This window comes from Camelus ferus, chromosome 9 (assembly GCF_009834535.1).
Source record: "Camelus ferus isolate YT-003-E chromosome 9, BCGSAC_Cfer_1.0, whole genome shotgun sequence".
Taxonomy (NCBI): Eukaryota; Metazoa; Chordata; class Mammalia; order Artiodactyla; family Camelidae; genus Camelus; species Camelus ferus.
In genome coordinates, this window is record NC_045704.1 from 77,526,445 (window position 1) to 77,554,233 (window position 27,789).

General features: G+C 59.0%; 1 protein-coding gene across 2 annotated transcripts; it reads left to right on the plus strand.

Annotated features, from left to right (window-relative positions):
* Positions 1-1,815: 1,815 nt before the first annotated feature.
* CELSR2 (cadherin EGF LAG seven-pass G-type receptor 2) lies at positions 1,816-26,818 on the plus strand. Of its 2 annotated transcripts, none has more exons than XM_032487249.1 (34): positions 1,816-5,571; positions 10,045-10,692; positions 12,666-12,888; positions 13,291-13,406; positions 13,582-13,670; positions 14,074-14,231; positions 14,617-14,780; positions 14,930-15,055; positions 15,418-15,584; positions 15,844-16,131; positions 16,214-16,388; positions 16,605-16,746; positions 16,923-17,043; positions 17,450-17,633; positions 17,808-17,909; positions 18,635-18,702; positions 18,957-19,166; positions 19,658-19,841; positions 19,955-20,083; positions 20,169-20,349; positions 20,501-20,668; positions 20,768-20,894; positions 21,009-21,209; positions 21,513-21,687; positions 22,024-22,136; positions 22,280-22,359; positions 22,448-22,574; positions 22,688-22,810; positions 23,415-23,542; positions 23,770-23,858; positions 23,972-24,163; positions 24,291-24,461; positions 24,601-24,835; positions 25,270-26,818. In XM_032487249.1, exons 1-34 carry the CDS (start codon positions 2,265-2,267, stop codon positions 25,289-25,291), a joined length of 8,733 nt encoding a protein of 2,910 aa, XP_032343140.1. In that variant the 5' UTR covers positions 1,816-2,264; the 3' UTR covers positions 25,292-26,818. The 2 variants fall into 2 exon arrangements, with proteins under 2 accessions (XP_032343140.1, XP_014410766.2); XM_014555280.2 differs by having other exon boundaries at positions 1,817-5,571; positions 18,635-18,729.
* Positions 26,819-27,789: the final 971 nt, after the last annotated feature.

A 27,789-nucleotide genomic window follows, 5' to 3' on the forward strand; every position in this document is an offset into this window, starting at 1 on the left:
AGCCATGGGTCCTCCGCTCACTTCTTTCTCCTCATCTCATCTTCCACCATTGCCAGGAGTATTGTGTAACCCAAATCCCACTTGCTGTCTCCAAAGCCTATCTCCTTCCTTTGGCCCTGGGGAGAAAGAGGAAAGCTGATTTCTGTTTCTTGGCATCACCTTGTGATCACACAGAAGTTCCTTGGGCCTGGGGTCCCTGAGAGGGGATACACAGTTCCTCTGCTGTGACCCAGTGAGAGTGACACTGCTGTGACCAGAGTGCAGTGTTGGAAGGGAGCGCCTACTCAGTGCTTTTCAAACTGGGTTCCTCCAGACCCTCAAACTCCACAGGGTGGCCCAGAGATTTCCTGGCTGGGGAGCAGCAGGGATGTGGCAAGACCCTGACTCTCACTTCAACCCGGCAGCACTGCTTTTATCTGGTTTATAGCCTGGGCTTCTACTTTAGAGATCATTTCAAAAAAGGATTCTACCACTCAATAAAATTTTGAAATTATTGAGTTTATTCAATCCCCTCATTTTACAAAAGGAAACTGAGGCACAAGCATTTGACCGAAGTCACACAGCTAGAGGCTGGTGGCCAGGGACTAAAAAAGCCCTGGTTTCCTCCCTAGGCCAGCCCTCATACCACCCACCCCTGCCCCCTGCTGCTCACACAGTTGGCCCTAGGCCCACCCTCCCCCACCCCTGCTGGGGTATGAGAGAGGGAAGCCCCTTTGGCTCACCCTTCATCTCCCTTGCCTGGCTCTTCTTCAAGGTCCAGCTTCCTCACCTGGACCTCCCCCCAGAACTCCTGGGATCTCCCGCACCCCTTCAAGTGGCAGGTCTAGCCCTGCGCTGTGAAGAGGTTCCGGAGCCCTGTTGACCCAGCAAGGGTGTTTGCTGTCACAAAGCTGAAGGGTTCGCCAGCTGGACATGGATGGGGAAGAAGAAATAGGACAAGAGAGGGGAGACAGGAAGCCCTTTGGGGCAGTGAAAACCACTGATCTAGGACCTGGGAAGCCTTGTTAAAAGCTGGCTCCACCCCTAGCCAGCCTGGTGACGCTGTACAAGTTTCACCCTCTCTGGGTCTCAGAACCTGCGTATATTAGCTGACTTTTGCTCTGACACTCCCAGCTAACCTCCCTGAGAAAAGGCCAGGTGGTATCCAGGTTGAGGCTGGGGTCATTCTGCACTGCATTCTGCAGCTAAACCCCAAGAGGCAGCCTGATTAGATCCTTGTTGGGGAGGGGGGATCAGGACCTCACTGTGTGTTCCCAAGGAAACGAGGTGTCTCTCTGGGATATGAGGGAGGCTTCATACAGTTAAGCAGGGCCATTTTAGCTTGGCCTGTCCTAGACTGGTCAGGGTGGACAGCAACAAGGACTCTTAGCAGCAGCTAGCAGCATGCAGCCTTTTTGGATGGTGTGCGGTGTGCTCTTGGCCTCTGAAAGCCCTTCAAAATGTTTTGAAACTCTCTAAGCATACTTAGGGTAGTGCCATCATTATTAGCGCTCGCTGACTGGCTTCTGATCGTTAATTCCTCTCTAGATTGTTGTAGGGATCTGGCACCGGCCCAGCGGCAGGCCTAGGATGGAACTGGGATGAGGAAGCTGGGGTCTGGACAGCGCGAATTCTAGAGCACTGCGGAGGAGGTGCGGAGGAGGGCGCTGGGTGGGGCCCACCTCCTTTGGTGCGGCTGGCGTCGCCACTTTAAGGCGGCAGCGGCGCGAGCAGGTCTATGGTAATGAGCCGCCGCTCTGCAGAGCTTGCCCGCCCGCCGAGGCGAGAGAGCGTGGGGCTGGGCCCGGGGCCGCGGCGACAGCAGCAGCGGCGGCGGGGACGCGGGGCACGAGCGGGCGGCGCGGGACCGTCGGTGGCGTCCGGGGCCAGGCCGGGGTCTCGGTGCGCAGCTCTGCGGGCACAGGTGGGCTATCTCGCGGGGGGCGAGGGGCACTTCGGAGATCGCGGGGCCAGCAGGGCCAAGGGCGCGAGGGGCCCGCGGGCGCAGGTGGCGAGAGGCGGGTGTGTGAGTGGAAGCGCGGCGCAGCCTGTGGTGGTCGGGGTGACCCGGGCCCTGGCCCGCTTCGGGGACCGGTGGGACCCCGGGCGCGTCCGAGAGCGCAGCGCCCGGCCCGGCTGAGGCATCAAGGAGCAGGCCCCGCGAGGCGCACGAGTGGCCCCCGGGGACTGGCGCCCCGGCCTGGGCATGAGGCGCGGCGGGGCCGGCAGGAGCGGGAGGAGGAGCCGCCGCCGCCGTTGACCCGGCTGGCCGGGAACAGGGAGAGATGCGGAGCCCGGCGGCCCGCGCCCCTCTTCCAACGCCGCTGCCGCCGCTGCTGCTACTGCTGCTGCTGCCGCCGCCGCCGCTACTAGGAGACCAAGTGGGACCCTGTCGTTCCCTGGGGCTCGGGGGACGCGGCTCCTCGGGGGCCTGCTCCCCCGTGGGTTGGCTCTGTCCAGCCTCATCCTCGAACCTCTGGCTCTATACCAGCCGCTGCAGGGATGCGGGGACCGAACTGACTGGCCATCTCGTGCCCCATCACGATGGTCTGAGGGTCTGGTGTCCAGAATCCGAGGCCCACATACCCCTGCCGCCAGCCCCTGAAGACTGCCCCTGGAGCTGTCGTCTCCTAGGCATTGGAGGCCACCTTTCCCCACAGGGCAAGCTTACCCTGCCCCATGAGCACCTGTGCTTAAAGGCCCCACGGCTGAGATGTCAGTCCTGTAAGCTGGTGCAGACCCCAGGGTTCAGGGCAGGGGGAAGCTCAGCAGAAGAGCCCGTGGGTGGGCGTCGGAAAAGGAATGTGAATACAGCCCCTCAGTTCCAGCCCCCCAGCTACCAGGCCACAGTGCCCGAGAACCAGCCAGCTGGTACACCTGTGGCATCTCTGCGAGCCATCGACCCTGATGAGGGTGAGGCAGGTCGGCTTGAGTACACCATGGATGCCCTCTTCGATAGCCGCTCCAACCATTTCTTCTCCCTGGACCCAATCACTGGTGCAGTAACCACAGCCGAGGAGCTGGATCGTGAGACCAAGAGCACCCATGTCTTCAGGGTCACAGCACAGGATCATGGCATGCCCCGACGCAGTGCCCTGGCCACACTCACCATCTTGGTGACCGACACCAATGATCACGACCCTGTTTTTGAGCAACAGGAGTACAAGGAGAGCCTTAGGGAGAACCTGGAGGTTGGCTATGAGGTTCTCACTGTCAGAGCCACAGATGGTGATGCCCCTCCCAATGCCAATATTCTGTACCGCCTGCTGGAAGGGCCTGGGGGCAGCCCCTCTGAAGTCTTTGAGATTGACCCTCGCTCTGGGGTAATCCGAACCCGTGGGCCGGTAGATCGGGAAGAGGTGGAGTCCTACCAGTTGACGGTGGAAGCAAGTGACCAGGGTCGGGATCCCGGTCCACGGAGCGCTACAGCTGCTGTTTTCCTGTCTGTGGAGGATGATAATGACAATGCCCCCCAGTTCAGTGAGAAGCGGTATGTGGTCCAGGTGAGGGAGGATGTGACCCCGGGAGCCCCGGTACTTCGGGTCACAGCCTCGGATAGAGACAAGGGCAGCAACGCCTTGGTGCATTACAGCATCATGAGTGGCAACGCTCGGGGACAGTTTTACTTAGATGCCCAGACTGGGGCTCTGGACGTGGTGAGCCCTCTTGACTACGAAACGACCAAGGAATATACCCTAAGGGTTCGGGCCCAGGATGGCGGCCGCCCCCCTCTCTCCAACGTCTCCGGCCTGGTGACAGTGCAGGTTCTGGACATCAATGACAATGCCCCCATCTTCGTCAGTACCCCCTTCCAGGCTACTGTCCTTGAGAGTGTCCCCTTAGGCTACCTGGTTCTCCATGTCCAGGCCATTGATGCTGATGCTGGTGACAATGCCCGCCTGGAATACCGCCTTGCCGGGGTTGGGCCTGACTTCCCCTTCACCATCAACAACGGCACAGGCTGGATCTCTGTGGCTGCTGAGCTGGACCGGGAGGAGGTTGATTTCTATAGCTTTGGAGTAGAAGCCCGAGACCATGGCACCCCAGCACTCACTGCCTCAGCCAGTGTCAGTGTGACCATCTTGGATGTCAATGACAACAACCCGACTTTTACCCAACCAGAGTACACAGTGCGGCTCAATGAGGACGCAGCTGTGGGCACCAGCGTGGTGACAGTGTCGGCCGTAGACCGTGATGCCCACAGTGTCATCACCTACCAGATCACCAGCGGCAACACCCGAAACCGCTTCTCCATCACCAGCCAGAGTGGTGGTGGGCTGGTGTCCCTTGCCCTGCCGCTGGACTATAAACTTGAACGGCAGTATGTGCTGGCCGTCACTGCTTCCGATGGCACACGACAGGACACAGCACAAGTGGTGGTAAACGTCACCGACGCCAATACCCATCGTCCTGTATTTCAGAGCTCCCACTACACAGTTAATGTTAACGAGGACCGTCCAGCAGGCACTACGGTGGTGCTAATTAGTGCCACAGATGAGGACACAGGTGAGAATGCCCGCATCACCTACTTTATGGAGGACAGCATCCCCCAGTTCCGCATTGATGCAGACACGGGGGCTGTCACTACCCAGGCTGAGCTGGACTACGAGGACCAGGTGTCCTACACCCTGGCCATTACTGCCCGGGACAATGGCATTCCCCAGAAGTCTGACACCACCTACCTGGAGATCCTGGTGAATGATGTGAATGACAATGCTCCTCAGTTCCTGCGGGATTCCTACCAGGGCAGCGTCTATGAGGATGTGCCCCCCTTCACCAGCGTCCTGCAGATCTCAGCCACTGACCGTGACTCTGGCCTTAATGGCAGGGTCTTCTACACCTTCCAAGGGGGCGATGATGGAGATGGTGACTTTATTGTAGAGTCTACATCAGGCATTGTGCGAACACTGCGGAGGCTGGATCGTGAAAATGTGGCCCAGTACATCTTGCGGGCATATGCAGTGGACAAGGGGATGCCTCCAGCCCGCACACCCACGGAAGTGACGGTCACTGTGTTGGATGTGAACGACAATCCACCTGTCTTTGAGCAGGATGAGTTTGATGTGTTTGTGGAAGAAAACAGCCCCATTGGGCTGGCTGTGGCCCGAGTCACAGCCACTGACCCTGACGAAGGCACCAATGCCCAGATCATGTACCAGATCGTGGAGGGCAACATCCCTGAGGTCTTCCAGCTGGACATATTCTCTGGGGAGCTGACTGCCCTGGTGGACTTGGATTATGAGGACCGGCCTGAATACATCCTGGTCATCCAGGCCACGTCAGCTCCCCTGGTGAGCCGGGCTACAGTACATGTCCGCCTGCTTGACCGCAATGACAACCCACCGGTGCTGGGCAACTTTGAGATTCTTTTCAACAACTATGTCACCAACCGTTCTAGCAGCTTCCCCGGGGGTGCCATCGGCCGGGTGCCTGCCCATGACCCTGACATCTCTGACAGCCTGACTTACAGCTTTGAGCGGGGGAATGAGCTCAGCCTGGTCCTGCTCAATGCCTCCACCGGCGAGCTGAGGCTGAGTCGGGCACTGGACAACAACCGACCTCTGGAGGCCATCATGAGCGTGCTGGTGTCAGGTAAGGAAGGGCCCCGCTGATTGGGGGGTGGAGGTGACCCTTGGGGGAGAGCCTGGGCAGCCGTCCAGGGAGAATGTGCTGACCCGCCTCTCTACCCGATACCGTACGTGGCCCAGCGGTTAAGCGGCAGGAGGCAGCTTGGGAAGGAGCCCTAGGAATCCTGGTAGCTGTGCTGGCCAGCCCACCGCCCCAGGCCAGGCTGGGCTGCTTCGGTTGGCTGCCCCCTGCCTACCAGCCTGTGACGTGGTGGGGGAAGTGTTGTGAGGCTGCCCTCACTATGGCTGCCAAGAATTGTGAAAAAAGGCGCGTGGAAGACTAGGGTCCGGGAGAGTTGGGAGAGGGATGGAGAGGACTGTGGCCCAGAGAGGCGAGCTGGCCCGCTCAGCACCCCTGCACACCCCCCGACAGGGTACCCCTGTGATCTCATACGGCCTTCTGACAGAGCTGAGGCTACGGGGGCACAGGGTTGCCGCTGCGGGGTCAGGACCCTGCAGTAGGGCCCCTTCTGGCTCCCGGCTGAGCCACAGACCGGCTGAGGGGGACTTTGTCTAGTACATTCTTTTCCCTCCAGGCAGAAAGAGCCTGGCCTGGCTCCCCCTTCAGAGCTCCCACAGGAAGTGAGGCCAGAGCTTATTGTCTCTGTCCAAACAGACCTCACTGTCAGAGGTTGTGGTTTGGGGTCCGGCTTGGGGGAGGGGCTGCAGTGAAGCCAGGGGCAGGCTGAGGCTTCCTGGGTCCCCATGGGCTGTTCTTAGACTCCAGACCTTCCCTGAGGGCCATGAGAGCCTGTGCTCAGGGGATGGGGTGTGGGGACCACTATAAGCCAGGAGACTGGTGGCTCCTGAGGGCAGAGCCCCCTGATCCAGTGGTGAGAGAACAGAATTCCGGGCCGTGGGAGCCTGGCTGGGACCCAGGCTGAGCATTCCAGCTGCTTGGCCAAGCGCTCAGCCTGCAGACTCCCTGGACGGAAGGGCTGGGGAGGAGAGTTGGGGTGGGGGCGACAATCTGTCTTTTCTGTTGGCTACAGGGAGTCGGCAGCAGCAGCAGGAGGGGGCCAGCCCCAGGTTGCTGAGCCCCTTCCCCAAGCTGGGGAACAACTGGGACCCTCTTGAGGGGCTCATTGTTAGCTGCACTCTGGGGATGGGTGGGTCAGGGTACCCCCCACTCCAGACACATCAAGGTGGGGAGAAAAAGTAGAACCTGGAGGGCTTCACTCCCATTCCAGGAGTCTGTGCTAGGAGGGGAGTGAGAGGAGTGCAAGACACAGGGCGTGGCTTCAGCCCCCTCCCCATTTGTGGTCCTTCCTGGACAGATGCCTCCCCTGCCCTACTCCTCAGGTGGCCTCTCGGAACCAGGGCAAGGTGATCTTTTAGAGGTCATGGACAAGGCTCTGTGCCTCTTGAAGCTTCAGTTCGCCTTCAGGAGGAGAAAGTGGGAGCTGGAGCTCCTGTATCTCGTATCTCGTGGCCTTCTCTGTGCCGGGAGGCAGTGGGAAGTGGTGGAGGAAGCGCCTTTCCTGCCTGTCCACTCTCAAGTCCTCCCTAGGTGAGGGATGGGGCAGAGGAGGCCCCGCCCCGCTTTTCTGCTCCTACCAGGACAGAGCCCCAGACCTCGACTCCCCTAGAATAGAGGGGGAGGCCTTGGCTAGCCCTCCAGCACTAGCCCCACCCTCTCCCCTCGGCCCTGACCCTTGGAGGCAGTCACCACGGCAACCCCAAAGTTCAGGGAGGCTGGGGTGAGGGGGATCGACTCCCACTGCCCCTTTGTTTTCTTTCTCTTGTTCTTTGTCTCTTCTTTCTTTCCTGCTTCTGCCCTTAGGGGCCCTTCTGCACTGCCCCGTCCACTGCGCTTTCCACATCTCCTATGTGACTCTCCTCCTTTCCCACTTTCTCCGCTGCTGGCTCTTTTCCTGGGTCTTTGTCTTCCCTGTTTGGGCTCCCTGTTTATGCCTCTCTGATTTCCCCCTTTCTTGTTCCCTGTGGCTGCAGCTGCCCCAGCTTGGGCTGGATAGCTCTCCTGAAGCCTGAATTCTCCCTGCCTCTTTCTTACTCTGCCAGGACTCACAGGAGTGCCTGTCCTTGGCTTGGTCAGCCCGCAGAGGGGCAGACCCCCTCCAGGCCTACACCTTCCATTGGCACATCTGCCAGGGGGAGAGAGGCTTGGAGTCTGATTCTGCTACAGTCTGGGACTTGGCACTTTTCCAGGTGTGGCTGGCTGGGCTCTGGACACAGGTGGTGTTTCCTGGGGTCAGGGTCCATCCCAACCATTTTCTGTCCAGGAAGATGGCTCAGGCAGAGCACCTCCCCATCCCTGTTCCTACCGTTGTCTTTGTACCTGAGGGGTGACCCAGGTCAAGGCAGGGGAGAGGAACAAAGAGGAAGGAGAGAGCAGTAGGTTGACTGCTGGGATGGGGGACAATAGCAGAGGGGGCAGGTGGCCACAGATGGTGGACCAGATGGGAAGCAACAGAGACACACTGGGCGAGGGGTACAGGCGGGGCTTGGGGCCATAGGGAGGAGTGCCTGTTCCCAGGGCTGAGTGGTGGTGAGGTTTTCTTGCTCATTGGCCCTGACTGCTCCCTCCTCTCCCTGATCAGTTGAGAGTACTTTGTGTGGACTCCTGGGCTGCTTTCTGCTTGGAGGGACTATCCCACCAAGGAATCACTGGCACCAGGTACACAAGAGCCCTGTGCCAGCTCCATACCTAAGTGCAGGGGGGTCTGAGAGGGAGAAAAATAGAGCCTGAGGTCATAAATCTGGGCAGGCTTCCTGGCACAGGTGAGTTTTAGGGCGGGTTAGAAAACTAGGAGGACTGTGGGCTGGTGTCTTGGTAGGCCAGGTAGGAAGGAACAGCCTGTTCAGTAGCTGCAAGTCAAGAGTAGGAGGAGCAGAAGTGGGTGATGACAGGCAGGCTTGCTGGTGAGAGCAGGCGGGCCTTGGCATTCTCAAGCAATGAGGCTGGAGGGCAAGTGGGCAGTGGGCCGAGGACATGGCTGAGATGGGTGTCTGGCTTTAGCATCCCTTGCCCCTGGGCTCAACTAAGCCACCAGGGTAGTTAGCCATCTCAAGTCGGTATGACATAGAAGTAGAATCTATTCCCAGAATCCCTCCCCTACTCCCACCCCACCCCAGAAACACCAACTCCTGCCCTACTCCTGCTAGCATATCCTTTTAATAGCTACTTAGGCCTCTTTTGCTGTGTTTTAAAGACCATTTCTTCATTATGGAGACCGAATAGATTCTCATGAACATCTTAGTATTTACCGAACAGCTACTATGTGTACACCTTGTAGTAAATAAAAAACATGAATATCCCTTATAGCCCTGCCAAGCCATTTCCCCCTCCCCTTGGCCCCCAGCTTTCATTCTGAGCTAAGTAAAATCCATCGCCATGTATTTGTGCATTCAGGTGTGCATGGTATTTCTGGACTTAGGGTGTGTGGGTGGAGTGAGACACCAGAGTGTTAGTACTTAGCTGCTTATGAGTGTGTGGCCTGGGGGTGTGCCAGGCACTTGGGTGTAATGCAGTGAGCCAAGTGGGCGATGAGTAGCTGGAGGCCCTGGGGCTAGAGGAGTGGTCAGCCCAGCAGGGCTCCGTGTGGGGCTCAGGGTGGAGAGCTGCCCAGGGCCTTCCGTCTCTGGTCCCTAGAACCCCATAGCATCAGGGAAGTGGGTGGTGCTGCCACCAGTAGGGTGGCTCAGCTGGATTTCTTGGGGCAGGGGCCCCCCAGGCTACCCTCAGCAGTCTAGAATTAGGCGGGAAGAATGCTTTGTGTGGGGCGTTGCCATGGGGATAGCGGGCCTGCGCCCAAGCAGCCATGGGGCCCAGTGGGAGGGGGACTGGGTGGCCCACTGACCCAGTTCACCTCCGCTCTCTGCTGCAGTGGGGGAGGGAGAACACAGCCAGGGTCACTGTTATGGTAGTGCTGGGACACAGAGGCTGTGAGGGGGCAGGAGGATTATATTTGTGATTCTGTCGTGGTGCTCTGGGCCCTGTAGAGAGGTTAAGACAAAGATAAAACAGGATTCTTGTTCAGGGAAGCATTGAGCCTGGTATAAGGGAGCAGGCCGCAGGGCTTGGGCAAGGCAAGGTGCACAGAAATTAAAATAATATATTCACTACTTGCTATTGTTCTTGTTTTAAAATTCAACTAAATATTGTTGATGTGCCCTTGCTTCACAGCAGAGGGTTTCTGGAAAATATGCAAAGAAAACTTCTGAAAATTAGTCCTCTTAAGTGCCAGTGGGGGCTAATCCCTCAAGGAGTGACTCACCTGACATACGCATAACTTCCGAGGGCACCTTTATGCCAATTAGAAAAGGGGACCCCTTGTTGGCAACTGGGCAGTGCAGGAGTCTGCAGGCTGGATTTCAGCCGGCACTTGCTCCCTTCTCCCGGTGCTCCTACCCAGGGCCCGGTCTCTGGCTTGGCACCTCTGTCCTCCCCGGTCCTGACCGTCTGGCCTCTCCGCAGACGGCGTGCACAGTGTGACTGCCCAGTGCGCACTGCGCGTCACCATAATCACGGATGAGATGCTCACGCACAGCATCACGCTGCGCCTGGAGGACATGTCGCCGGAGCGTTTCCTGTCGCCCCTCCTGGGTCTCTTCATTCAGGCGGTGGCTGCCACGCTGGCCACACCGCCAGACCACGTGGTGGTCTTCAACGTGCAGCGGGACACCGACGCCCCCGGCGGGCACATCCTCAACGTGAGCCTGTCGGTGGGCCAGCCGCCGGGGCCCGGGGGCGGGCCGCCCTTCCTGCCCTCCGAGGACCTGCAGGAGCGCCTGTATCTCAACCGCAGCCTGCTGACGGCCATCTCCGCACAGCGCGTGCTGCCCTTTGACGACAACATCTGCCTGCGAGAGCCATGTGAGAACTACATGCGCTGCGTGTCGGTGCTGCGCTTCGATTCCTCCGCGCCCTTCATCGCCTCCTCCTCCGTGCTCTTCCGGCCCATCCACCCCGTCGGGGGACTGCGCTGCCGCTGCCCGCCCGGCTTCACGGGCGACTACTGTGAGACCGAGGTGGACCTCTGCTACTCGCGGCCCTGTGGCCCCCATGGGCGCTGCCGAAGCCGTGAGGGCGGCTACACCTGCCTCTGCCGCGAGGGCTACACGGGTGAGCCCTCACCTAGGGAGAGGGACCCCTGGGGGTGGCCCTGGAGGACTAGCTGCGGTGCCAGCACAATCGGGCTAAGAACAGGGGTGGCCTCATTCCTTTCTAGGGTAAGGTACAGGGTGCACTGGCCATTCACAAGTCCCCCCTTGCTCTTTCACAGCCACCAAATGGGAAAGTCAGAGAGGGAAGCCTTCTCCCCACTAGGCAGTGTAACGGAGTTCTAGAGCCAACTTGCTTGCATTTGTATCCCAGCTTTGACAATAGTAGCTGTGTGACCTTGGGCAAATTACTTAACCTCTCTGTGCCTTAGTATTTTTAAATGAAGATAATGACTCTACTTACATCATAAAGTGGTTGTGAGGATTAACTTAATTAATTTAATATGTATAAAGAGCTGGCCTGTAGGAAGTATTATGTTGGCTGTGATTTAAAAGAAGGCTGAGGTCAGGTGACTTGTTCCTGGTCTCATCTCACAGCTTGATTAGAGGCTGGGCCTAGTACCTAATCTCTCCCTACTACTGAGTGATTTACTCTTCTGAGTTGCAACGAGTGCTTTTCTTCCCAGGTATTAAAGGGAAGATACAAAAGAGCTGGGGAAACTGGAGAGGTTTGGGTGTTGGGGTAGGGGTTTCAGAAGATCATTTCACCTGTGTGACCCCGAGCATCATAGTCCCACCCTTGCCCAGGTGTGTAAAACAGGGTCCTGACTAAAAGACCTCCCTGTTGGCCTGTTTCCTCCCTGCATACCCACCGCCACAGGGGCCAGAACACCCCTAAGCTTGCTTGGTAGCCCTTGCACTGAAGGCCACTGGGGTCTTTACACATCTTGTCCCCAGCCTCTTTCTGGATGCTCACTGCCCCTGCTTTGTGCTCCTGACTCCTCCCTACAGGTTCCCATTTCTACTCATGACATCCCCTTCTCTCCTCTATGAGCCTTTCCTTCCCAGATGCCTTAGGTCTGGCTCCCTCTCCTCCAGAGCCATGCCCACTGGCTCTGCCAGCAGTGGTAGGCAGGCCGCACCACCTTCCCTCCTGCATCTTCCTGCCCAGAACTTGCCAGACTTGACTCCTCTCAGCTGCTACTGTGGGTGGGGGGAACAGAGGGGTGGGCTTGGGGGAGGGGAGGAAGTCTTTGTCCAGGAGGATGGGGTGGGGGGGTGCTTAGAGTAGGCGAACAACAGTTTCCATGGAAACGAGAGCCAGTCACTAGGCACTGGAGCTGAGAACCTATCTCTAGAATCTGGGAATGGGGTGGGAGAGAAAGGGGTGGATTTTTCCATCTGACTTTGGAATTTGCAGCTCCTCCATTGAATCCTGGTCTATGCTCAGGGCTTGGTTCCCTACTCTCGCAGCATCTTCCAAGTGCACAGAGGGCCTCAGTCTGGGCGCCAGGGCTGCCCCATTCCTGGAGAGTCCCCAGCTTCCCGCCTATACCTCCTGCATAACTCTGACAAATCCAAGTGGAAGCCTGGTCTCATCCCTAGGGAGAGAAACAGATCTTGGCGCCTGACAGGGACAAAAGCACCAGTGGGCTGGGGGGTTGGCACCAGCCCTCGTGCTATACTGCAGGCCTTTCCTTCCATGTGTACTCACCCCTGCAGGGGCCAGAACACCCCCAAGCTTGCTTGGTAGCCCGTGGCACCGAAGGCTACTAGGGCTTGGGCGTTATGATCAGTGACCTCGTAGGCTTTGCTCTTGAGGCCCAAACAGTGGTATGGAAGGAACTGGGGGCTTCATGGAACTTGCAGGAGAGAGGTACATGGGATTGTGGTGAGAATGGTCCAGTGGGCGGGGGTTTCATGGACCTCAGAGAAGATGAGCATACGAGGGGAAGTGGGGGTGCCTGGGAGAATTTGGGAGTATTATGGGGGTCACAGGAGACCATGGAAGGATCACTGGGTGGGAAGGAGTCCCAGTTCCCCTCCTCCTCCTCCCCAGGCACTTGGTGCTCACCTGATTTACCTCTTGCCCAGGTGAGCACTGCGAGGTGAGTGCCCGCTCAGGCCGTTGCACCCCGGGTGTCTGCAAGAATGGGGGCACCTGTGTCAACCTGCTGGTGGGCGGCTTCAAGTGCGACTGCCCGTCCGGAGACTTCGAAAAGCCCTTCTGCCAGGTGACCACGCGCAGCTTCCCTGCCCGTTCCTTCATCACCTTCCGGGGCCTGCGCCAGCGCTTCCACTTCACCCTGGCCCTCTCGTGAGTGCCTGGGCGTGGGGCTGGGGGCCCGGGGGAGCCTGGGCGCTTCCTGTTCTGTGGGCAAGGGGGGAAGTCAGGCAGCAAAAGTGCTCAGAGCTGGTTGTTGGCAGAGCCAGGTCTGCACTTGGATTTGTGTGCATACTTTGCCAGCAGGCCTCCCTCACACACCAGGGCCACCCATCGCTTCTCCCACCCCACACCCTCAAGGGTGGGAACCAGGATGCCAAGGTCCTGGTCCTGGTTTGGGCTCATCTTTCACACTCTAGCCACATGTCCCATAGCCTTGGCCAAAGAGTCAGCCCTCTGGAGGGTTCTGAGTAGAATCAGGGCTAGTTAGGTGGCTGGGGTGCTGGCATCCAGGTGGGTGCCCCATTCTCTGCCCCCACCCCTACTCCTGCTCAGGTTTGCCACCAAGGAGCGCGACGGGCTGCTGTTATACAACGGGCGCTTCAACGAGAAGCATGACTTTGTGGCCCTCGAGGTGATCCAGGAGCAGGTCCAGCTCACCTTCTCTGCAGGTGATCCCAGTGGGCCCATGTCCTTGCCCATCTCCTAGAGGCTCCAAGTCTCTCGGTCCTTGACCCCAAGTCACACACTCTCCCAGCCAGATCTGGGCCCAGCCCAACCATGAGCACACCCTCCCCATTCCCAGCCCTCATCTGGTGTCCCAGCTCACCTGGGTCCTTTCCCCAGGGGAGTCGACCACCACCGTGTCCCCATTCGTGCCCGGAGGGGTCAGTGACGGCCAGTGGCACACGGTACAGCTGAAGTACTACAATAAGGTGGGTGTGGGAGGGGGCAAGGAGTTGGAGGGCTCTGTCCTTGGCTCAGGTGCTCACCCAGACCTGGGTGGCACTGTATTCCTGGGGGCTGGTCATGGCACTTCTGGCTGAAAGGGAAGGAGGGAGGGGTGGAATTTGCCACCGTGCTGGGCATTCCCATTCCACTGGGGGGTGTAGATGCTGCCTGTTCTGTTAGACAGGCACATACTTAAGTGGACATTGAAGAAAGTAAGCATGTAGGTCATTTGGGCACACATCTGTGTGGTGTGTGTGTATATACACACATATATGTGTGTAGGGCTGTACACAAAGGTGGTCAGTGCAGGCTGGTGTCTTCGTGCCTGCCCATGAACTGAGTGGCTCCTGCCCCTTCTTTCTCATCTCTGCTCTGCCCTGTCGACAGCCACTGTTGGGCCAGACAGGGCTCCCACAGGGCCCATCTGAGCAGAAGGTGGCTGTGGTGACCGTGGATGGCTGTGACACAGGCGTGGCCCTGCGCTTCGGAGCTGTGCTGGGCAACTACTCCTGTGCTGCCCAGGGCACCCAGGGTGGCAGCAAGAAGTAAGCAGGGGAGGGGGCTAGGGGTGCAGTGAAGTGTGGGGCCAGGCAGCTGGGGAGGGTTGTAAGGGAGGCCTTTGGGGGCCTTAAAATGGGAACCAATTCAGATGAGGGCCTTCCCTCCCCTTGCTTCTCTTTGCCGCTGCTCAGCTCTCTGTGGGGGCTGGGGTGGGGGGCAGGAGTGAGCAAGATTGGGGGATTAGAGCTGAGCCTTGTGCAGTGGTCTGGGGAGGGGTGGGCAGGTGAGAGCAGCTCCAGGTTGGGGCTCCCCTTCCCCCGGCTGCTCTACAGGGCCCCTGGGACTCCTGGCTTGGTGCAGGGCGCGGGGAGAAGGAAGAGCAGGAAGTGCCCACTCTCCCTCATGTCGCCACCATTTTTGCTCCCCAAGGTCTCTGGACCTGACAGGGCCCCTGCTGCTGGGCGGGGTGCCTGACCTGCCCGAGAGCTTCCCCGTCCGCACCCGGCACTTTGTGGGCTGCATAAGGAACCTGCAGGTGGACAGTCGGCACGTCGACATGGCTGACTTCATTGCCAACAACGGCACCGTGCCTGGTATGGGAGCTGGGGTGGGGGCAAGGCCAGGGACCCAATACAGACAGGTATGGGGACACCTGCATGTGGGGGTCTTGAAGCCCCCTCCAGCCACTGTCCCAGGTTTTCTGTTTGGAGCCTCTGCTTGAGCGCCCTCCTCTCCATTCTAGGCTGCCCTGCCAAGAAGAACGTGTGTGACAGCAACACTTGCCACAATGGGGGCACCTGTGTGAACCAGTGGGATGCGTTCAGCTGCGAGTGCCCTCTGGGCTTCGGGGGCAAGAGCTGTGCCCAGGGTAGGAGGGGCAGCTTTCAGAGGCCAGGGCTGGGAGCCATCAACAGTGCTGGGAACACTGGCAGGGTCGGGGCAGGTACTGGGCAGGGCCCAGTTCAGCTGGGCTGTGGGTGGAAAAGCGTGTCTGGGCAGAGCCCTAAGAGGGTAGCACGGGAGACAAAGGGCCCAGTCAGGGGCAGGCCTGGGCACATTGCAGGGCGGGCCCAGGGCAGGTAAGTGCTCTAGAGGGCAGGGCCGATGTGGAGAGTGGGCACCAGGAGAGGCTGTGCCCTGACTCCCATAGAGCCATCGCTGCTGAGCATCGTAGTCTGGGGGCACTAGGCCACTCCACCCCTCAGCATCTGCTGTTATCTGCCTCCCCAGAAATGGCCAATCCGCAGCGCTTCCTGGGCAGCAGCCTGGTGGCCTGGCATGGCCTCTCGCTGCCCATCTCCCAACCCTGGCACCTCAGCCTTATGTTCCGCACACGCCAGGCCGACGGCGTCCTGCTGCAGGCTGTCACCAGGGGGCGCAGCACCATCACCCTGCAGGTAACGCAGGGAGGGATGGGGGGCAGGCTGGCCAGGGTTGGTCAGAGATGGCAGGGCGGAGTCTTTCCCCTGAATGAAGAGGCAGCTGGGTTCGTTTGGTGGATCAGTGCTGCCATCTGTTGGGGCCAAGGGAAATACATTTTCCTCTCTGGCCTCAGCTGGGCAGCAGGATGGGTTTGGTGGTCCAGGAAGGAGAACAGTGGGTTGGAACAAGAGCTGATGAAGGCAGACTGCTGACCCTCTTTTCTCCCGGTGCCAGCTTCGGGAGGGCCACGTGGTGCTGAGTGTGGAGGGCACAGGGCTCCAGGCCTCATCTCTCCGGCTGGAGCCAGGCCGGGCCAATGATGGCGACTGGCACCATGCACAGCTGGCACTGGGAGCCAGTGGGGGCCCCGGCCATGCCATTCTGTCCTTTGACTATGGGCAGCAGCGGGCAGAGGGCAACCTGGGCCCCCGGCTGCATGGGCTGCACCTGAGCAACATTACAGTCGGGGGAGTGCCTGGGCCGGCCAGTGGTGTGGCCCGCGGCTTCCGGGGCTGTTTGCAGGTAAGTATCCTCCCCTGCCTTCCCATCTCCAGCACCTGGAGGCCTGCTCTGCAAAGAGCCAACACTACCCCTGTCCCCCCAGGGTGTTCGGGTAAGCGAGATGCCTGAAGGTGTTAGCAGTCTGGATCCCAGCCATGGGGAAAGCATCAATGTAGAACCAGGCTGCAGCCTGCCAGACCCCTGTGACTCGAACCCATGTCCTGCCAACAGCTATTGCAGTGATGACTGGGACAGCTATTCCTGCAGCTGTGATCCTGGTATGCCAGGGATCCAGGGGAAGTGCAGGGGTCTTACTCTGGCTCTTCTGTGTGATCTGGGGCCAATCACATCGCCTCTCTGAGTCTCTCCTCCTGCACTATAAAGCCATAGCAGCTGGTATGATGCTCAGAGTAGAAAGAAGTGGATGAAGGCAGGTGTGAGGAAAGTGCCAGGGGAGGGTTGGGATTAAGCCTCTCCTGTCCTTCTGGTCCCAGGTTACTATGGTGACAACTGTACTAATGTATGTGACCTGAACCCATGTGAGCATCACTCCACGTGTACCCGAAAGCCCAGTGCCCCCCATGGCTATACCTGCGAGTGTCCCCAAAATTACCTTGGGCCGTACTGTGAAACTAGGTAAGTGGACTAGGGCATGCAGCAGCAGGTCCCAGTGGCCACTGCCTACATCTGGTGTGTCCCTCAGAGCACTGAGAACCTGGCTGAGCCACAGCCAGAGTCAGAAGGGCCACACATGGCTCCACCAGATGGGGGTGGAAGAGGGAGCTCATTCCTGCCTGGGCCCTTCTCTGCAGGGTTGACCAGCCTTGCCCCCGAGGCTGGTGGGGACACCCCACGTGCGGCCCATGTAACTGTGACGTCAGCAAAGGCTTTGATCCAGACTGCAACAAGACAAGCGGCGAGTGCCACTGCAAGGTGACAGTCTCGACCTAGGCCTCCATAGTGGGTGCCTGGGCCTCTGTTCTGTACCTCCTGGGCTTTTAAGTGGGGCAGCGGAGAAAGCCTTCCTGCAGAGAGCTGGGGGTAACGTGCCTTGGCTCCACTACAGTGGGCAAGTGGCTGTTGTTCTCATGTGTCTAGGGTGTGGGGGGACCCAGGACCTATACTTAACCAGCAGGACAGTGGGCCAGCTGTCCTGCTTTTTTGCAGCCTGTCCTGTTTGGTTGGTGCTCCATTGGTGGATTAAACTCCAAGTAAATAATTGTTATATACTTTGAATATACTACTCTGGCGCTGGGGACCTGGGGTCAGAGAATGAGTCCATGAGCATCCAAGGAAGAGAGCCTGAGCCAGTGACCCCGTCCTCCCTCCTCCCTCCCAGGAGAACCACTACCAGCCCCCTGGCAGCCCGACCTGCCTCTTGTGTGACTGCTACCCAACAGGCTCTCTGTCCCGAGTCTGTGACCCTGAGGACGGCCAGTGTCCATGCAAGCCAGGTGTCATTGGGCGCCAGTGTGATCGCTGTGACAACCCTTTTGCTGAGGTCACTATCAATGGCTGTGAAGGTGAGGCTCCTGTGATAGGTGGCCCTCCCTGCTGTTTGCCAGACCCCAGTGTCCTGGGGAGGCCAGGGCCAGGGGCTGGTTGCAGGCCTGTGGCTGCTGAGGGTGGGCTGGGGAGCCTGACCAGAGCTGTAGGGGGACAGCTGCTCCTGAGTGACCGTCTGTGCTTCCCTGCAGTGAATTACGACAGCTGCCCACGGGCCATTGAGGCTGGGATCTGGTGGCCCCGTACCCACTTCGGGCTGCCTGCTGCTGCCCCCTGCCCCAGAGGCTCCTTTGGTAGGTGCTGGAGGCCTGGAATGAGATTGAGGTCTTGGCCTCTCATCAGTGGGGTGAAGGTGGGGAGCCCCTGGCTGCAGATCCTGGGACCCTACTTTTCTGGGCTCGAGATCCTGGAGACTCCACATTCCTTGCTTCCTTGGCTCACTGTTCCCCTGCTCCCACCGCTGCCTAGGTGAAGGGTGCCTATATCCTGGACTCTTAAGAAAAGTGCTGAAAATCCTGTAGTGTGCCTGGCACAGGGCTGGGTACTAGAGATTCAAAGTTGAGTCATGCAGGTTCCCATCCTCAGCTCACCACCTAGTACTGGAGTTATGTCTAGGGAGTAGGGTAGGGGAGGTAGGGTGCTGTCCCAGGGGACCAGCCCTGGGATGGGAGCTGGCGCTGGTCCTTGGATTGATGATGAGCAGTTCATAAGCAGAGAATGGAGAGAGTGCAAGGTGGTGGCTGGAGAGGGGCCACCACGTCCGGGGGCTCCAGGCCATATGCCCTGTGCTCTGTAGCCCTCATTTGGGCTGATGTTGCAGAGTTTTTGGCTCTGGTGTTCTCTGCACATGCCTCCCTATCTTCACCTGGGGTACAGGAGGGCAAGGCCTTCATCTGCTTGTCTCCTGTCTCTGGTCCATGAGGGGCCGACCCCAGGAGGACTCAGCCAGGTCTCAGCAGTCTCCTGTCTCTCTCCCTGAGGCCTCCTGTGTCTCTCCCTCTTGGCTTCCTTTCCTCAGGGACTGCTGTGCGCCACTGTGACGAGCACAGAGGGTGGCTCCCCCCAAACCTCTTCAACTGCACATCGGTAACCTTTTCAGAACTGAAGGGCTTTGTAAGTGAAGCTTCTCATGTCCATCTCCTTGCTCCCCCCTCACCCTGCCTGCCCCCGCCAGTATGACTTAACCCCCTCCCCAGCTTTGAGAAAGGGGACTCTGGAATTCTAAACCCTGCCTCCCAGGGCCCCCACCTAGAGCCGTTTTACTCCAGAGTTCCAGTTCTGCCCTCTGGGTACCTCACTGCCATCCTCCTGTGCTAACCCCCTATCTGACTCCATCCCAGGCTGAGCGGCTACTGCGAAATGAATCAGGCCTGGACTCAGGGCGCTCCCAGCGGCTGGCCCTGCTTCTGCGCAACGCTACCCAGCACACGGCTGGCTACTTCGGCAGTGACGTCAAGGTGGCCTACCAGCTGGCCACACGGCTACTGGCCCACGAGAGTGCCCAGCGGGGCTTTGGACTTTCTGCCACACAGGATGTGCACTTCACCGAGGTGGGGCTTGGAGTGGGCAGGGCTGGGGGTGGTGGTCATGGTGAGTGAGCTTGCTCCTGGAAACCTGGTGGCAGAGTGGGGGACACTCCTCACCCCTGCCTTTAGGGAGTTCCCAGCTGGCATGAGGCCTCCATGAGACCCCCTGAGCCACAGCCCATCACGTGGGTAATTTAGAGTGCCTCTTCCCAGTCCCTTTCATAGCAAGGTGCCCACAGAACATGATGTTTGTACTGGGGCCTGGTTTGATCAGGTTCCTTGGAGCAAAGGCCCTGCCCATTGTGCCAGGGTGGGGAGGAATCAGCATCTGGTACATCCTTATGGGTACAGACACAGGGCCTGGGAAGCTCTTAATGAGGACAAAGGTTTAGAGAGAGGGGCATGGTGGGGGCAGAGGTAAGCCAGGGCAGGTCTAGGTACAGGCTGGGGCCTGGTGGTGGGGATGAGAAGGTGTGAGGCTGCGGGCACAGCCCACCGTGACTGCCCATTCCCAGAATCTGTTGCGGGTGGGCAGCGCCCTCCTGGATGCAGCCAACAAGCGGCACTGGGAGCTGATCCAGCAGACGGAGGGTGGCACTGCCTGGCTGCTCCAGCACTATGAGGCCTACGCCAGCGCCCTGGCCCAGAACATGCGGCACACCTACCTGAGCCCCTTCACCATCGTCACACCCAACATCGGTGAGGCTGCTGCCCGGGCCGGGGAGGGCTTTGTGGAGACAGTTTCTGGCCAGGGTGGCCATCTGGGGGGCCTTCCCACCTCACCCAGGGTCTGACCTGTGACTTCTTCCTAGTTATCTCTGTAGTTCGCTTGGACAAGGGGAATTTCGCTGGGGCCAAGCTGCCCCGCTACGAGGCGCTGCGAGGCGAGCGGCCCCCAGACCTTGAGACAACGGTCATTCTGCCTGAGTCTGTCTTCAGAGGTCAGTGGGGGCCAAGGGGTGGGTCAGGGGCCAGGTTGGGGCGTCTGTGCAGGACCCAGCTGAGTGGACAGTGTCCCGATCCCAGAAACAACCACTGTGGTCAGGCCGGCGGGCCCTGGAGAGGCCCAGGAGCCAGAGGAGCTGGCACGGCGTCAGCGGCGGCACCCGGAGCTGAGCCAGGGTGAGGCTGTGGCCAGTGTCATCATCTACCGCACCCTGGCTGGGCTGCTGCCCCATAACTACGACCCGGACAAGCGCAGCCTGAGGTGGGCAGCTGGAAAGACAAGGAATGGGTGGGGGTGCAGGTTGGGCAGGCGAGGCATAGAGAGGGGCCGGGGTTGGGGGCATCTCAGGGTGATAAGGGGGTTCCCCCAGCCACATGACTACCATGGTGACTGTGTGCCTGCCCCACTTCAGAGTTCCTAAACGCCCCGTCATCAACACCCCCGTGGTGAGCATCAGTGTCCATGACGATGAGGAACTTCTGCCCCGTGCTTTGGACAAGCCAGTCACGGTGCAGTTCCGGCTGCTGGAGACAGAGGAGCGGACCAAGCCCATCTGTGTCTTCTGGAACCATTCGATCCTGTGAGCCGGCACTGCCCTACCCACAAGGCTTTGGGAGGAGAGCCCAGGCCCCTGGGCACTCCACCCTCCTTGTCCCCTGACCCTGCCTCCCTCATGCAGGGTCAGTGGCACAGGCGGCTGGTCAGCTCGAGGCTGCGAGGTTGTCTTCCGCAACGAGAGCCACGTCAGCTGCCAGTGCAACCACATGACAAGCTTCGCTGTGCTTATGGACGTGTCCCGGAGGGAGGTTGGACCCACAGTGGGCAGCCGCAGAGCTGAGGGTGGGAGCCCAAAGCACTGGGCTAGGGGCTCAGGCCCTGCCCTTTCTAATCCCCCTGGCTCTCTGCCACCCACCCTGCAGAATGGAGAGATCCTGCCACTGAAGACACTAACATACGTGGCCTTAGGGGTCACCTTGGCCACCCTACTGCTCACCTTCCTGTTCCTCACTATTCTGCGTGCCCTGCGCTCCAACCAGCACGGCATCCGACGGAACCTGACTGCCGCCCTGGGACTGGCTCAGCTGGTCTTCCTTCTGGGAATCAACCAGGCTGACCTCCCTGTAAGATGTTCCTCCTGGTGCAGAAAGCTTCCTCAGCTCCCAGCCCTCTCAGGCTCCCTGATGAGTCCTCCGCAGCGCCCCCTCAGTCCCTGCTCCTGCAGCTGGGACTGATGCTCCTGGCCCAGGGTTACCTCCCCTCTAGCTCCCCCTTACTTCCCCAGCACCCTAGAGGTACTTTCCTCTGGCCCAGACTCGCCCTGAAGCACCTCCCAACCCCCAGGCTCTCCTCCCCTGCCTGGTGAGAGCAGAACCCATGCTCTGGGTGTGCCCTGGTCACTGACTCACGGTGGCCTTGGCCCTCAGTTTGCTTGTACAGTCATCGCCATCCTGCTGCACTTCCTGTACCTCTGCACCTTTTCCTGGGCTCTCCTGGAGGCCTTGCACCTGTACCGGGCACTCACCGAGGTGCGCGACGTCAATGCTGGCCCCATGCGCTTCTACTACATGCTGGGCTGGGGTGTGCCTGCCTTCATCACAGGTACCCCCAACCCCTGTCCCGGGCCTTGAGGTTCGACATCCCCATGCCCTAGGTCCACCTTCATTCCACCACGTTCTCCCCACTCACATCCCAGGCCCAGAGGTCCTACGCCCCTATGTCCGGGGCCAAGTTCTCCATGAGCAGCCCTCTAATTTAACTCAGCTCCTGAGACCCCTACCCAGGGGCAGGGTCCCCCATCCTGGAGAGGACCGCGTGGACAGATGGCGGGCAGAACCCTTCATCCTCTGCACCTGGCCCTGGGAACCCACTTGACCACCTGATTGATTCCCAAGTCCTTGACCACCCCTTCCCCTGCTGCTATCACCATACTCCCAGGTCTAGCTGTGGGCCTGGACCCCGAGGGCTATGGGAACCCTGACTTCTGCTGGCTCTCCATCTATGATACCCTTATCTGGAGTTTCGCTGGCCCCGTGGCCTTTGCTGTCTCGGTAAGTGCTAGAAAGTGGCTAGAGGTGAGCAGGCTGAGTGTGACCTCAGGATCCCCTTTAGGAATGGCTGAGGCCCCCATAGGGTGGGGTAGAAGTTGTCTGTCCCCTGATGATCCCCCTCACACCTCCCCCTCCCCTACTAGATGAGTGTCTTCCTGTACATCCTGGCGGCCCGGGCCTCCTGTGCTGCCCAGCGGCAGGGCTTTGAGAAGAAAGGCCCTGTGTGAGTATGGGGTGTGGGTGCTGGGGCAGTGGACGGGCATCGGCGTGGGAGGCCTCTTGGCCAGACTCACAGCCCACCCCCTCCCCAGCTCAGGCCTGCGGCCCTCCTTTGCTGTCCTCCTGCTGCTGAGCGCCACATGGCTGCTGGCACTGCTGTCCGTCAACAGTGACACCCTCCTCTTCCACTACCTCTTTGCTGCTTGCAATTGCATCCAGGTACCTGGCCCGGCCCATGCCCTGTGGGAGCCCCATGGAGATGGGGGCAGGGGAAGCTTGGCTGTGAGGTGCTTTAATAAGCACTTAGACAGTTGCTGCCTCTTGCCTCTCAGGGCCCCTTCATCTTCCTCTCCTACGTGGTGCTTAGTAAGGAGGTCCGGAAAGCACTTAAGTTTGCCTGCAGCCGCAAGCCCAGCCCTGACCCTGCTCTGACCACCAAGTCCACCCTGACCTCGGTGAGGGAGCCAGGGGTCAGGGAGGTGGAGGGGTTGTGGGGAGTGGGAAGAGGCAGGAAGCCCAAGGAGCCTGTCCTCTGTGCTTTTGTCCCACTTTCTCTCCATCCTTGAATCCTTTCCTGGAAGGAGGAAGGGGTGGTGAAATGGTATGTGTGGCCTGGGGAGAAGGGGACATGGGTAGAGGGGTGGGGAGGAGAATTTTGACTTGGAGGAGATGGGAATGGAGCTTAGAAGAAAAAGGTTGAGGAAGTGGCCAAGACAGGTAATCAGGTCATAAATGCCCCACACCTGAGAATCCCTTGTGTGTCTTGGTCAATCTTTTGTCTCCCAGGATGCTTTCAGGAGACAATTCCTGGTGCCATCTTTTGCCAACAAATCCTTATGCAGCCGAGTCCGGGGTGCTGGGGGTGCACGCAGAATGGCACAGCTATGGCAGAGCTACGGCCCCTATTAGGCCCTGAGTCAGGGGGCAGCAGAGATGTGGGGCCTCTCTCTTCCAGTCCTGGGCATGTGGGAGTGGAAATTCTCTCAGCCCTTCCACTTACCAGCCTGGGGCCCCCACATCCTACTCCCCGGCTCACTGATCTCTCTCTTCCCTGCCTAGTCCTACAACTGCCCCAGCCCGTTCACGGACGGAAGGCTGTACCAGCCCTATGGAGACTCCGCCGGCTCTGTGCACAGCGCCAGCCGCTCGGGCAAGAGTCAGCCCAGCTACATCCCCTTCCTGCTGAGGTGAGCTCTGGCGATGGGAGGGTGGGGCAGAGGAGAAGAGCATCCTGCATGTTAGACCCAGACCAGTGACTGCTAGGGGTCGTGGAGCACACACCATGGCTGACACGGTGGCAGCTTGAACTAGAAGCAGTGAGGAACCTGGGGCGGGAACAGGAAAACCCAGGAAAGAGAATGGGACACTGGACAAGGAGCCAGGCTGACGCTTCCAGTATATTTTGTCTTCTCAGGGAGGAGTCCACACTGAACCCTGGCCAAGGGCCCCCTGGCCTGGGGGACCCAGGTGGCCTATTCCTGGAAGGTCAAGACCAGCAGCATGGTGAGGACGGAAGCTCCTGACGGCCAGGGAAGGTGGGGGGCACTGCTGCCTAACTTTTGCTGAGGTTGGGCAGAGGCGGATGGGCTGCTTGTGCTCTCTCCCCCACTTCCCAGATCCCGACACAGACTCTGACAGTGACCTGTCCCTGGAAGATGACCAAAGTGGCTCCTATGCCTCTACCCACTCGTCAGACAGCGAGGAGGAGGAAGAGGAGGAGGGGGAGGCCGCCTTCCCTGGAGAGCCAGGCTGGGACAGCCTGCTGGGGCCTGGGGCCGAGAGACTGCCCCTGCACAGTACCCCCAAGGGTGGGCCAGCGCAGGGTTGTGGCTTTGTAGGGCAGTGGGAGGGCAAAGGATCTGGGATTCCTGGGAAGCAAGACTAGGGTAGTGACTCTCTTAGCTGTCTGCCTCATCTACTTCCTTTCTCCACCAGATGGGGGCCTGGGACCTGGGAAGGCCCCTTGGCCAGGAGACTTTGGGACCACAGCAAAGGAGGGTGGTGGCAGTGGAGCCTCTGAAGAGCGGCCGAGGGAGAATGGAGATGCCATGCTTCGGGAGGGGTCCGTGGGCCCCATTCCAGGACCTTCTGCCCAACCTCACAAAGGTGAGTGGGGAATGCCCAGCTGTGCTCTCCCCATGAGCAACCTCACACCTCACCTTGGCCCTGTGGCTGGCAGGGCTCTCTAGGGCAGCCCCCTGCTCCTTCCACCTGCTCCTCATGGTGCCCGCCCTTTGGCCCACAGGCATCCTCAAGAAGAAATGTCTGCCCACCATCAGCGAGAAGAGCAGCCTCCTACGGCTACCCCTGGAGCAGGGCACAGGGTCTTCCCGGGGCTCCTCAGCCAGCGAGGGCAGCCGGGGAGGGCCCCCTCCCCGCCCTCCACCCCGGCAGAGCCTCCAGGAGCAGCTGAATGGGGTCATGCCCATCGCCATGAGCATCAAGGCAGGCACAGTGGACGAGGACTCGTCCGGCTCCGAGTGAGTGTGGCTGGGTGGGCGGGACAGGGTGCAACCCAGCAGAGGCCCTGCCTCCAGACCACCCCAGGCCTCTCTGGTCGGCAGTCAGAGTGTGGCCCAGCTCCCTTTAGGCGACGTGCCCACAAATACAGTGCCCTGTGGGGTCAGCCCCGCCCAGCATTGGGCAGAGTGAGGGAGGGTGGGGAACTGGGGTTGCTTTTCTGTTTCCTTCTTCTGGTGAAGCTTCTGTCTCCTCTGCTCCGACTAACCCTCTGTCTGCCTTTTTCTGTCACTTTCCTCTCCTGCCTCTCCAGATTTCTCTTCTTTAACTTCCTGCATTAACCCTGGGCCGGTGGTTCCTACACCCTGAGGCTCCCTTACCTTCCCCAGCTGCACTCATGCCCCCGCTCCTGTCTTGTGCTTTATCCTGCCCCTGCTCCCCCGCCTGCCTGCAGCAGCGACGAAACGTCCATCTGAGGAGCCTGGGCCTTGCCGGGAGGGGCGCCCACCCTACCCAAGGCCATCTAGTGCCAACTCCCTCCCCCACCATCCCCCTCACTGCACTTTGGACCCCTGGGGCCAACATCTCCAAGATAAAAGTTTTTCAGAAAAGAGAAAAAAAGAAATTTAAAAAAGGATCTCCACTCTTCATGACTTCAGGGATTAATTTTTTTTATACTCTGGAAACTGATTCCCCTTTCCCTCCCCAAAGAGGATAGGACCTCCCAGGATGCTTTCCCAGCCTCTCCTCAGTTTCCCATCTGCTGTGCCTCTGGGAGGAGAGGGACTTTTGGGGGGTCTGCCCCTTGTTTGCCATCACCAAAAGGAAAGGACGAAGCCACACGCACCCAGGGCGTGAAGCCCTGCGGGCTGCACTGGGCGGGCCTCAGTGTGGTGAGGGCAGCAGGGCCGGGGGCTCCCCTCACCCGGCCTGTGCCACCCCTCCCAGGAACTGAAAAAGCCCTGTCTGGAGAGGGGGGCAGAAGGACTCAGCACCCCTGGACCCCCAAATGCTGCATGAACACGTTTTGAGGGGAACCCGTGCCCCTGGGCGGCGGCCGGGCCTCCCCAGCCCCTCTCCTTTCCCTGGGCTCCGGCCGTGCGCTGCAGCCTGGGTGTTTGCTCAGTTCGCTGACCCAAAAGTGCTTCATTTCCTTGCCTGACCCACACCGGGGAGGGCCAGTCATGTGTTAAGTTGCGCTTCTTTGCTGTTGTGCGGGTGGGATGGGGAGGAAGAGGACAGACAGGGGTGGCCCGGCTGCCCCGAGCCGCCTCCAGTCCAGGTCACCCTCGGAGACCAGACAAACCCCACTGACCTGCTGTGGCCTGAGATATGTTCTATTTTTAACCCCTTCTTGGAATTGGCTCTCTTCTTCAAAGGACCAGGTCCCATTCCTCTTTCTCCCCTAGCCACCCAGCTCCCTGTGAAGAGAGAGTTAATATATATTTTTTATTTATTTGCCTTTTGTGTTGGGATGGGTTTGTGCCCAGTCCCAGGGGGTCTGATGTGGCCATTATAGGTTGGGTGTATACCCAGCAGTCCTGGCGAGGGGGCCTGAGTCCCTTCCCCTTGCTCCAGGCTGTCATCTCCCCACCTCTTCTCTCCTTCCTGTTTTGCCAACTGCTATTCGAGTCACCATTTATGCTAAGCATGTATTCCAGACTTGTCACCAATTTTCCTCTGGAGCAGGTGGCTTGAAAAAGAGGGTATGGCAGGGGGGAAAAAAAGTGTTCCTGTTTCTTATTTGTAAGGCTGGTCTCTGGCTTTTCTGCCATGAATTACCCCCCTGGCCTCTCCCCTCAGTAATTCCTACAAAAGGTTAAAAACTTCACTGGTTTTTATTACTGATGACTTGACTTAAAAAATACAAAGATGCTGGATGCTAACTTGATACTAACCATCTGATTGTACAGTTTTGATTGTTCCTGTAAATATGGTAGGGTTTTGTGTTTTGTTTTTTCATTTCCCCATACTACTGAATAAACTAGTTCTGTGCGGGCTGAGCATTGTCACCATGTGCTTCTGTGTGGGGCCCTGTCCTCCCAGAGGGAGAGGGGCCTGGTATCTGGAAAATAAGAGCAGATAGGGCCCTGGAAGGACCAGGAGGTCAGGGGACTCAGATAGATAGTGGCTCATGAGCTTAGCCCCTCCACCGACACCCGAACAGTGCTCCCCAAACAGCCTCCTCAGCACAGAGCCCATGCCCTGGAAGATGTGGCTAATGGCAGGAAAGTATCCTTTCTACCAGAACAGGAGGGACTTGTGTGGCTGGAGAGGTTGCACAGAGCAGGCAGGATTCCAGCTCAGCCCACAGGGCTGAGTCCTGTCCTGGGAGCAGAATTCAAGAGGCAGGGAGGGCTGAGTTGAGAGGTTGGTAGGAATGGAAAGGTGCTCCTGACTTCCCTTCTCTGGGCCATCTAGTGTTCTTCCCCACTGGAACTGAAGCAGCTACTCATACGCTAGCCAGCTCTGTGCTCGTCCACATTACTTCTTTTCCCAAGTTTTGTGTTTTTTGCAGATCTGTCCACAAACTGAATAGAGAGTTTGCATGGGGACAATAGAGGAGAACACAAACCCTGGAACCAGACTGGGAGACTTAATCTCTCTGAGCCTTAGTTTCTCTGCCTGCGAAGTGAGGATAATAATAGCATCCACCTAATTGAGCTTTTATGAGAATTAAATGAGTTAACACATGTAAAGTGCTTAGAACAGTTCACAGTGCATAGTAAGAGGCCAATAAATGTTAGCTTCCCTCGCTGGTGCTGCTGGGCGGGGGTGGAGGTAGAATGCATAAAGAGAAAAAGTAGAAAGCCCAACCAAAAGGGAAGGAAGGAAGCAGGTAGTGAACAGAAGGGCAGCTGTGGCAGGCAGGCCTCCTCCCCAGCTGGCACTGCCTTCTCAATGTTGCTTAAGCAGATTAGCAGTGGGATTGGAGGGGCCGGTAAAACTATACTGACCTGGAGGGCGAGGAACG

Excerpts from the sequence above, each read along its gene's own strand:
- CELSR2 (XM_014555280.2), top strand. The coding sequence starts at position 2,265 with ATGCGGAGCCCGGCGGCCCGCGCCCCTCTTCCAACGCCGCTGCCGCCG. Across the intron at positions 14,781-14,929 it reads CAACAACGGCACCGTGCCTG|GCTGCCCTGCCAAGAAGAAC; the intron begins GTATGGGAGCTG and ends TCTCCATTCTAG. Across the intron at positions 20,084-20,168 it reads GCCTGAGTCTGTCTTCAGAG|AAACAACCACTGTGGTCAGG; the intron begins GTCAGTGGGGGC and ends TCCCGATCCCAG.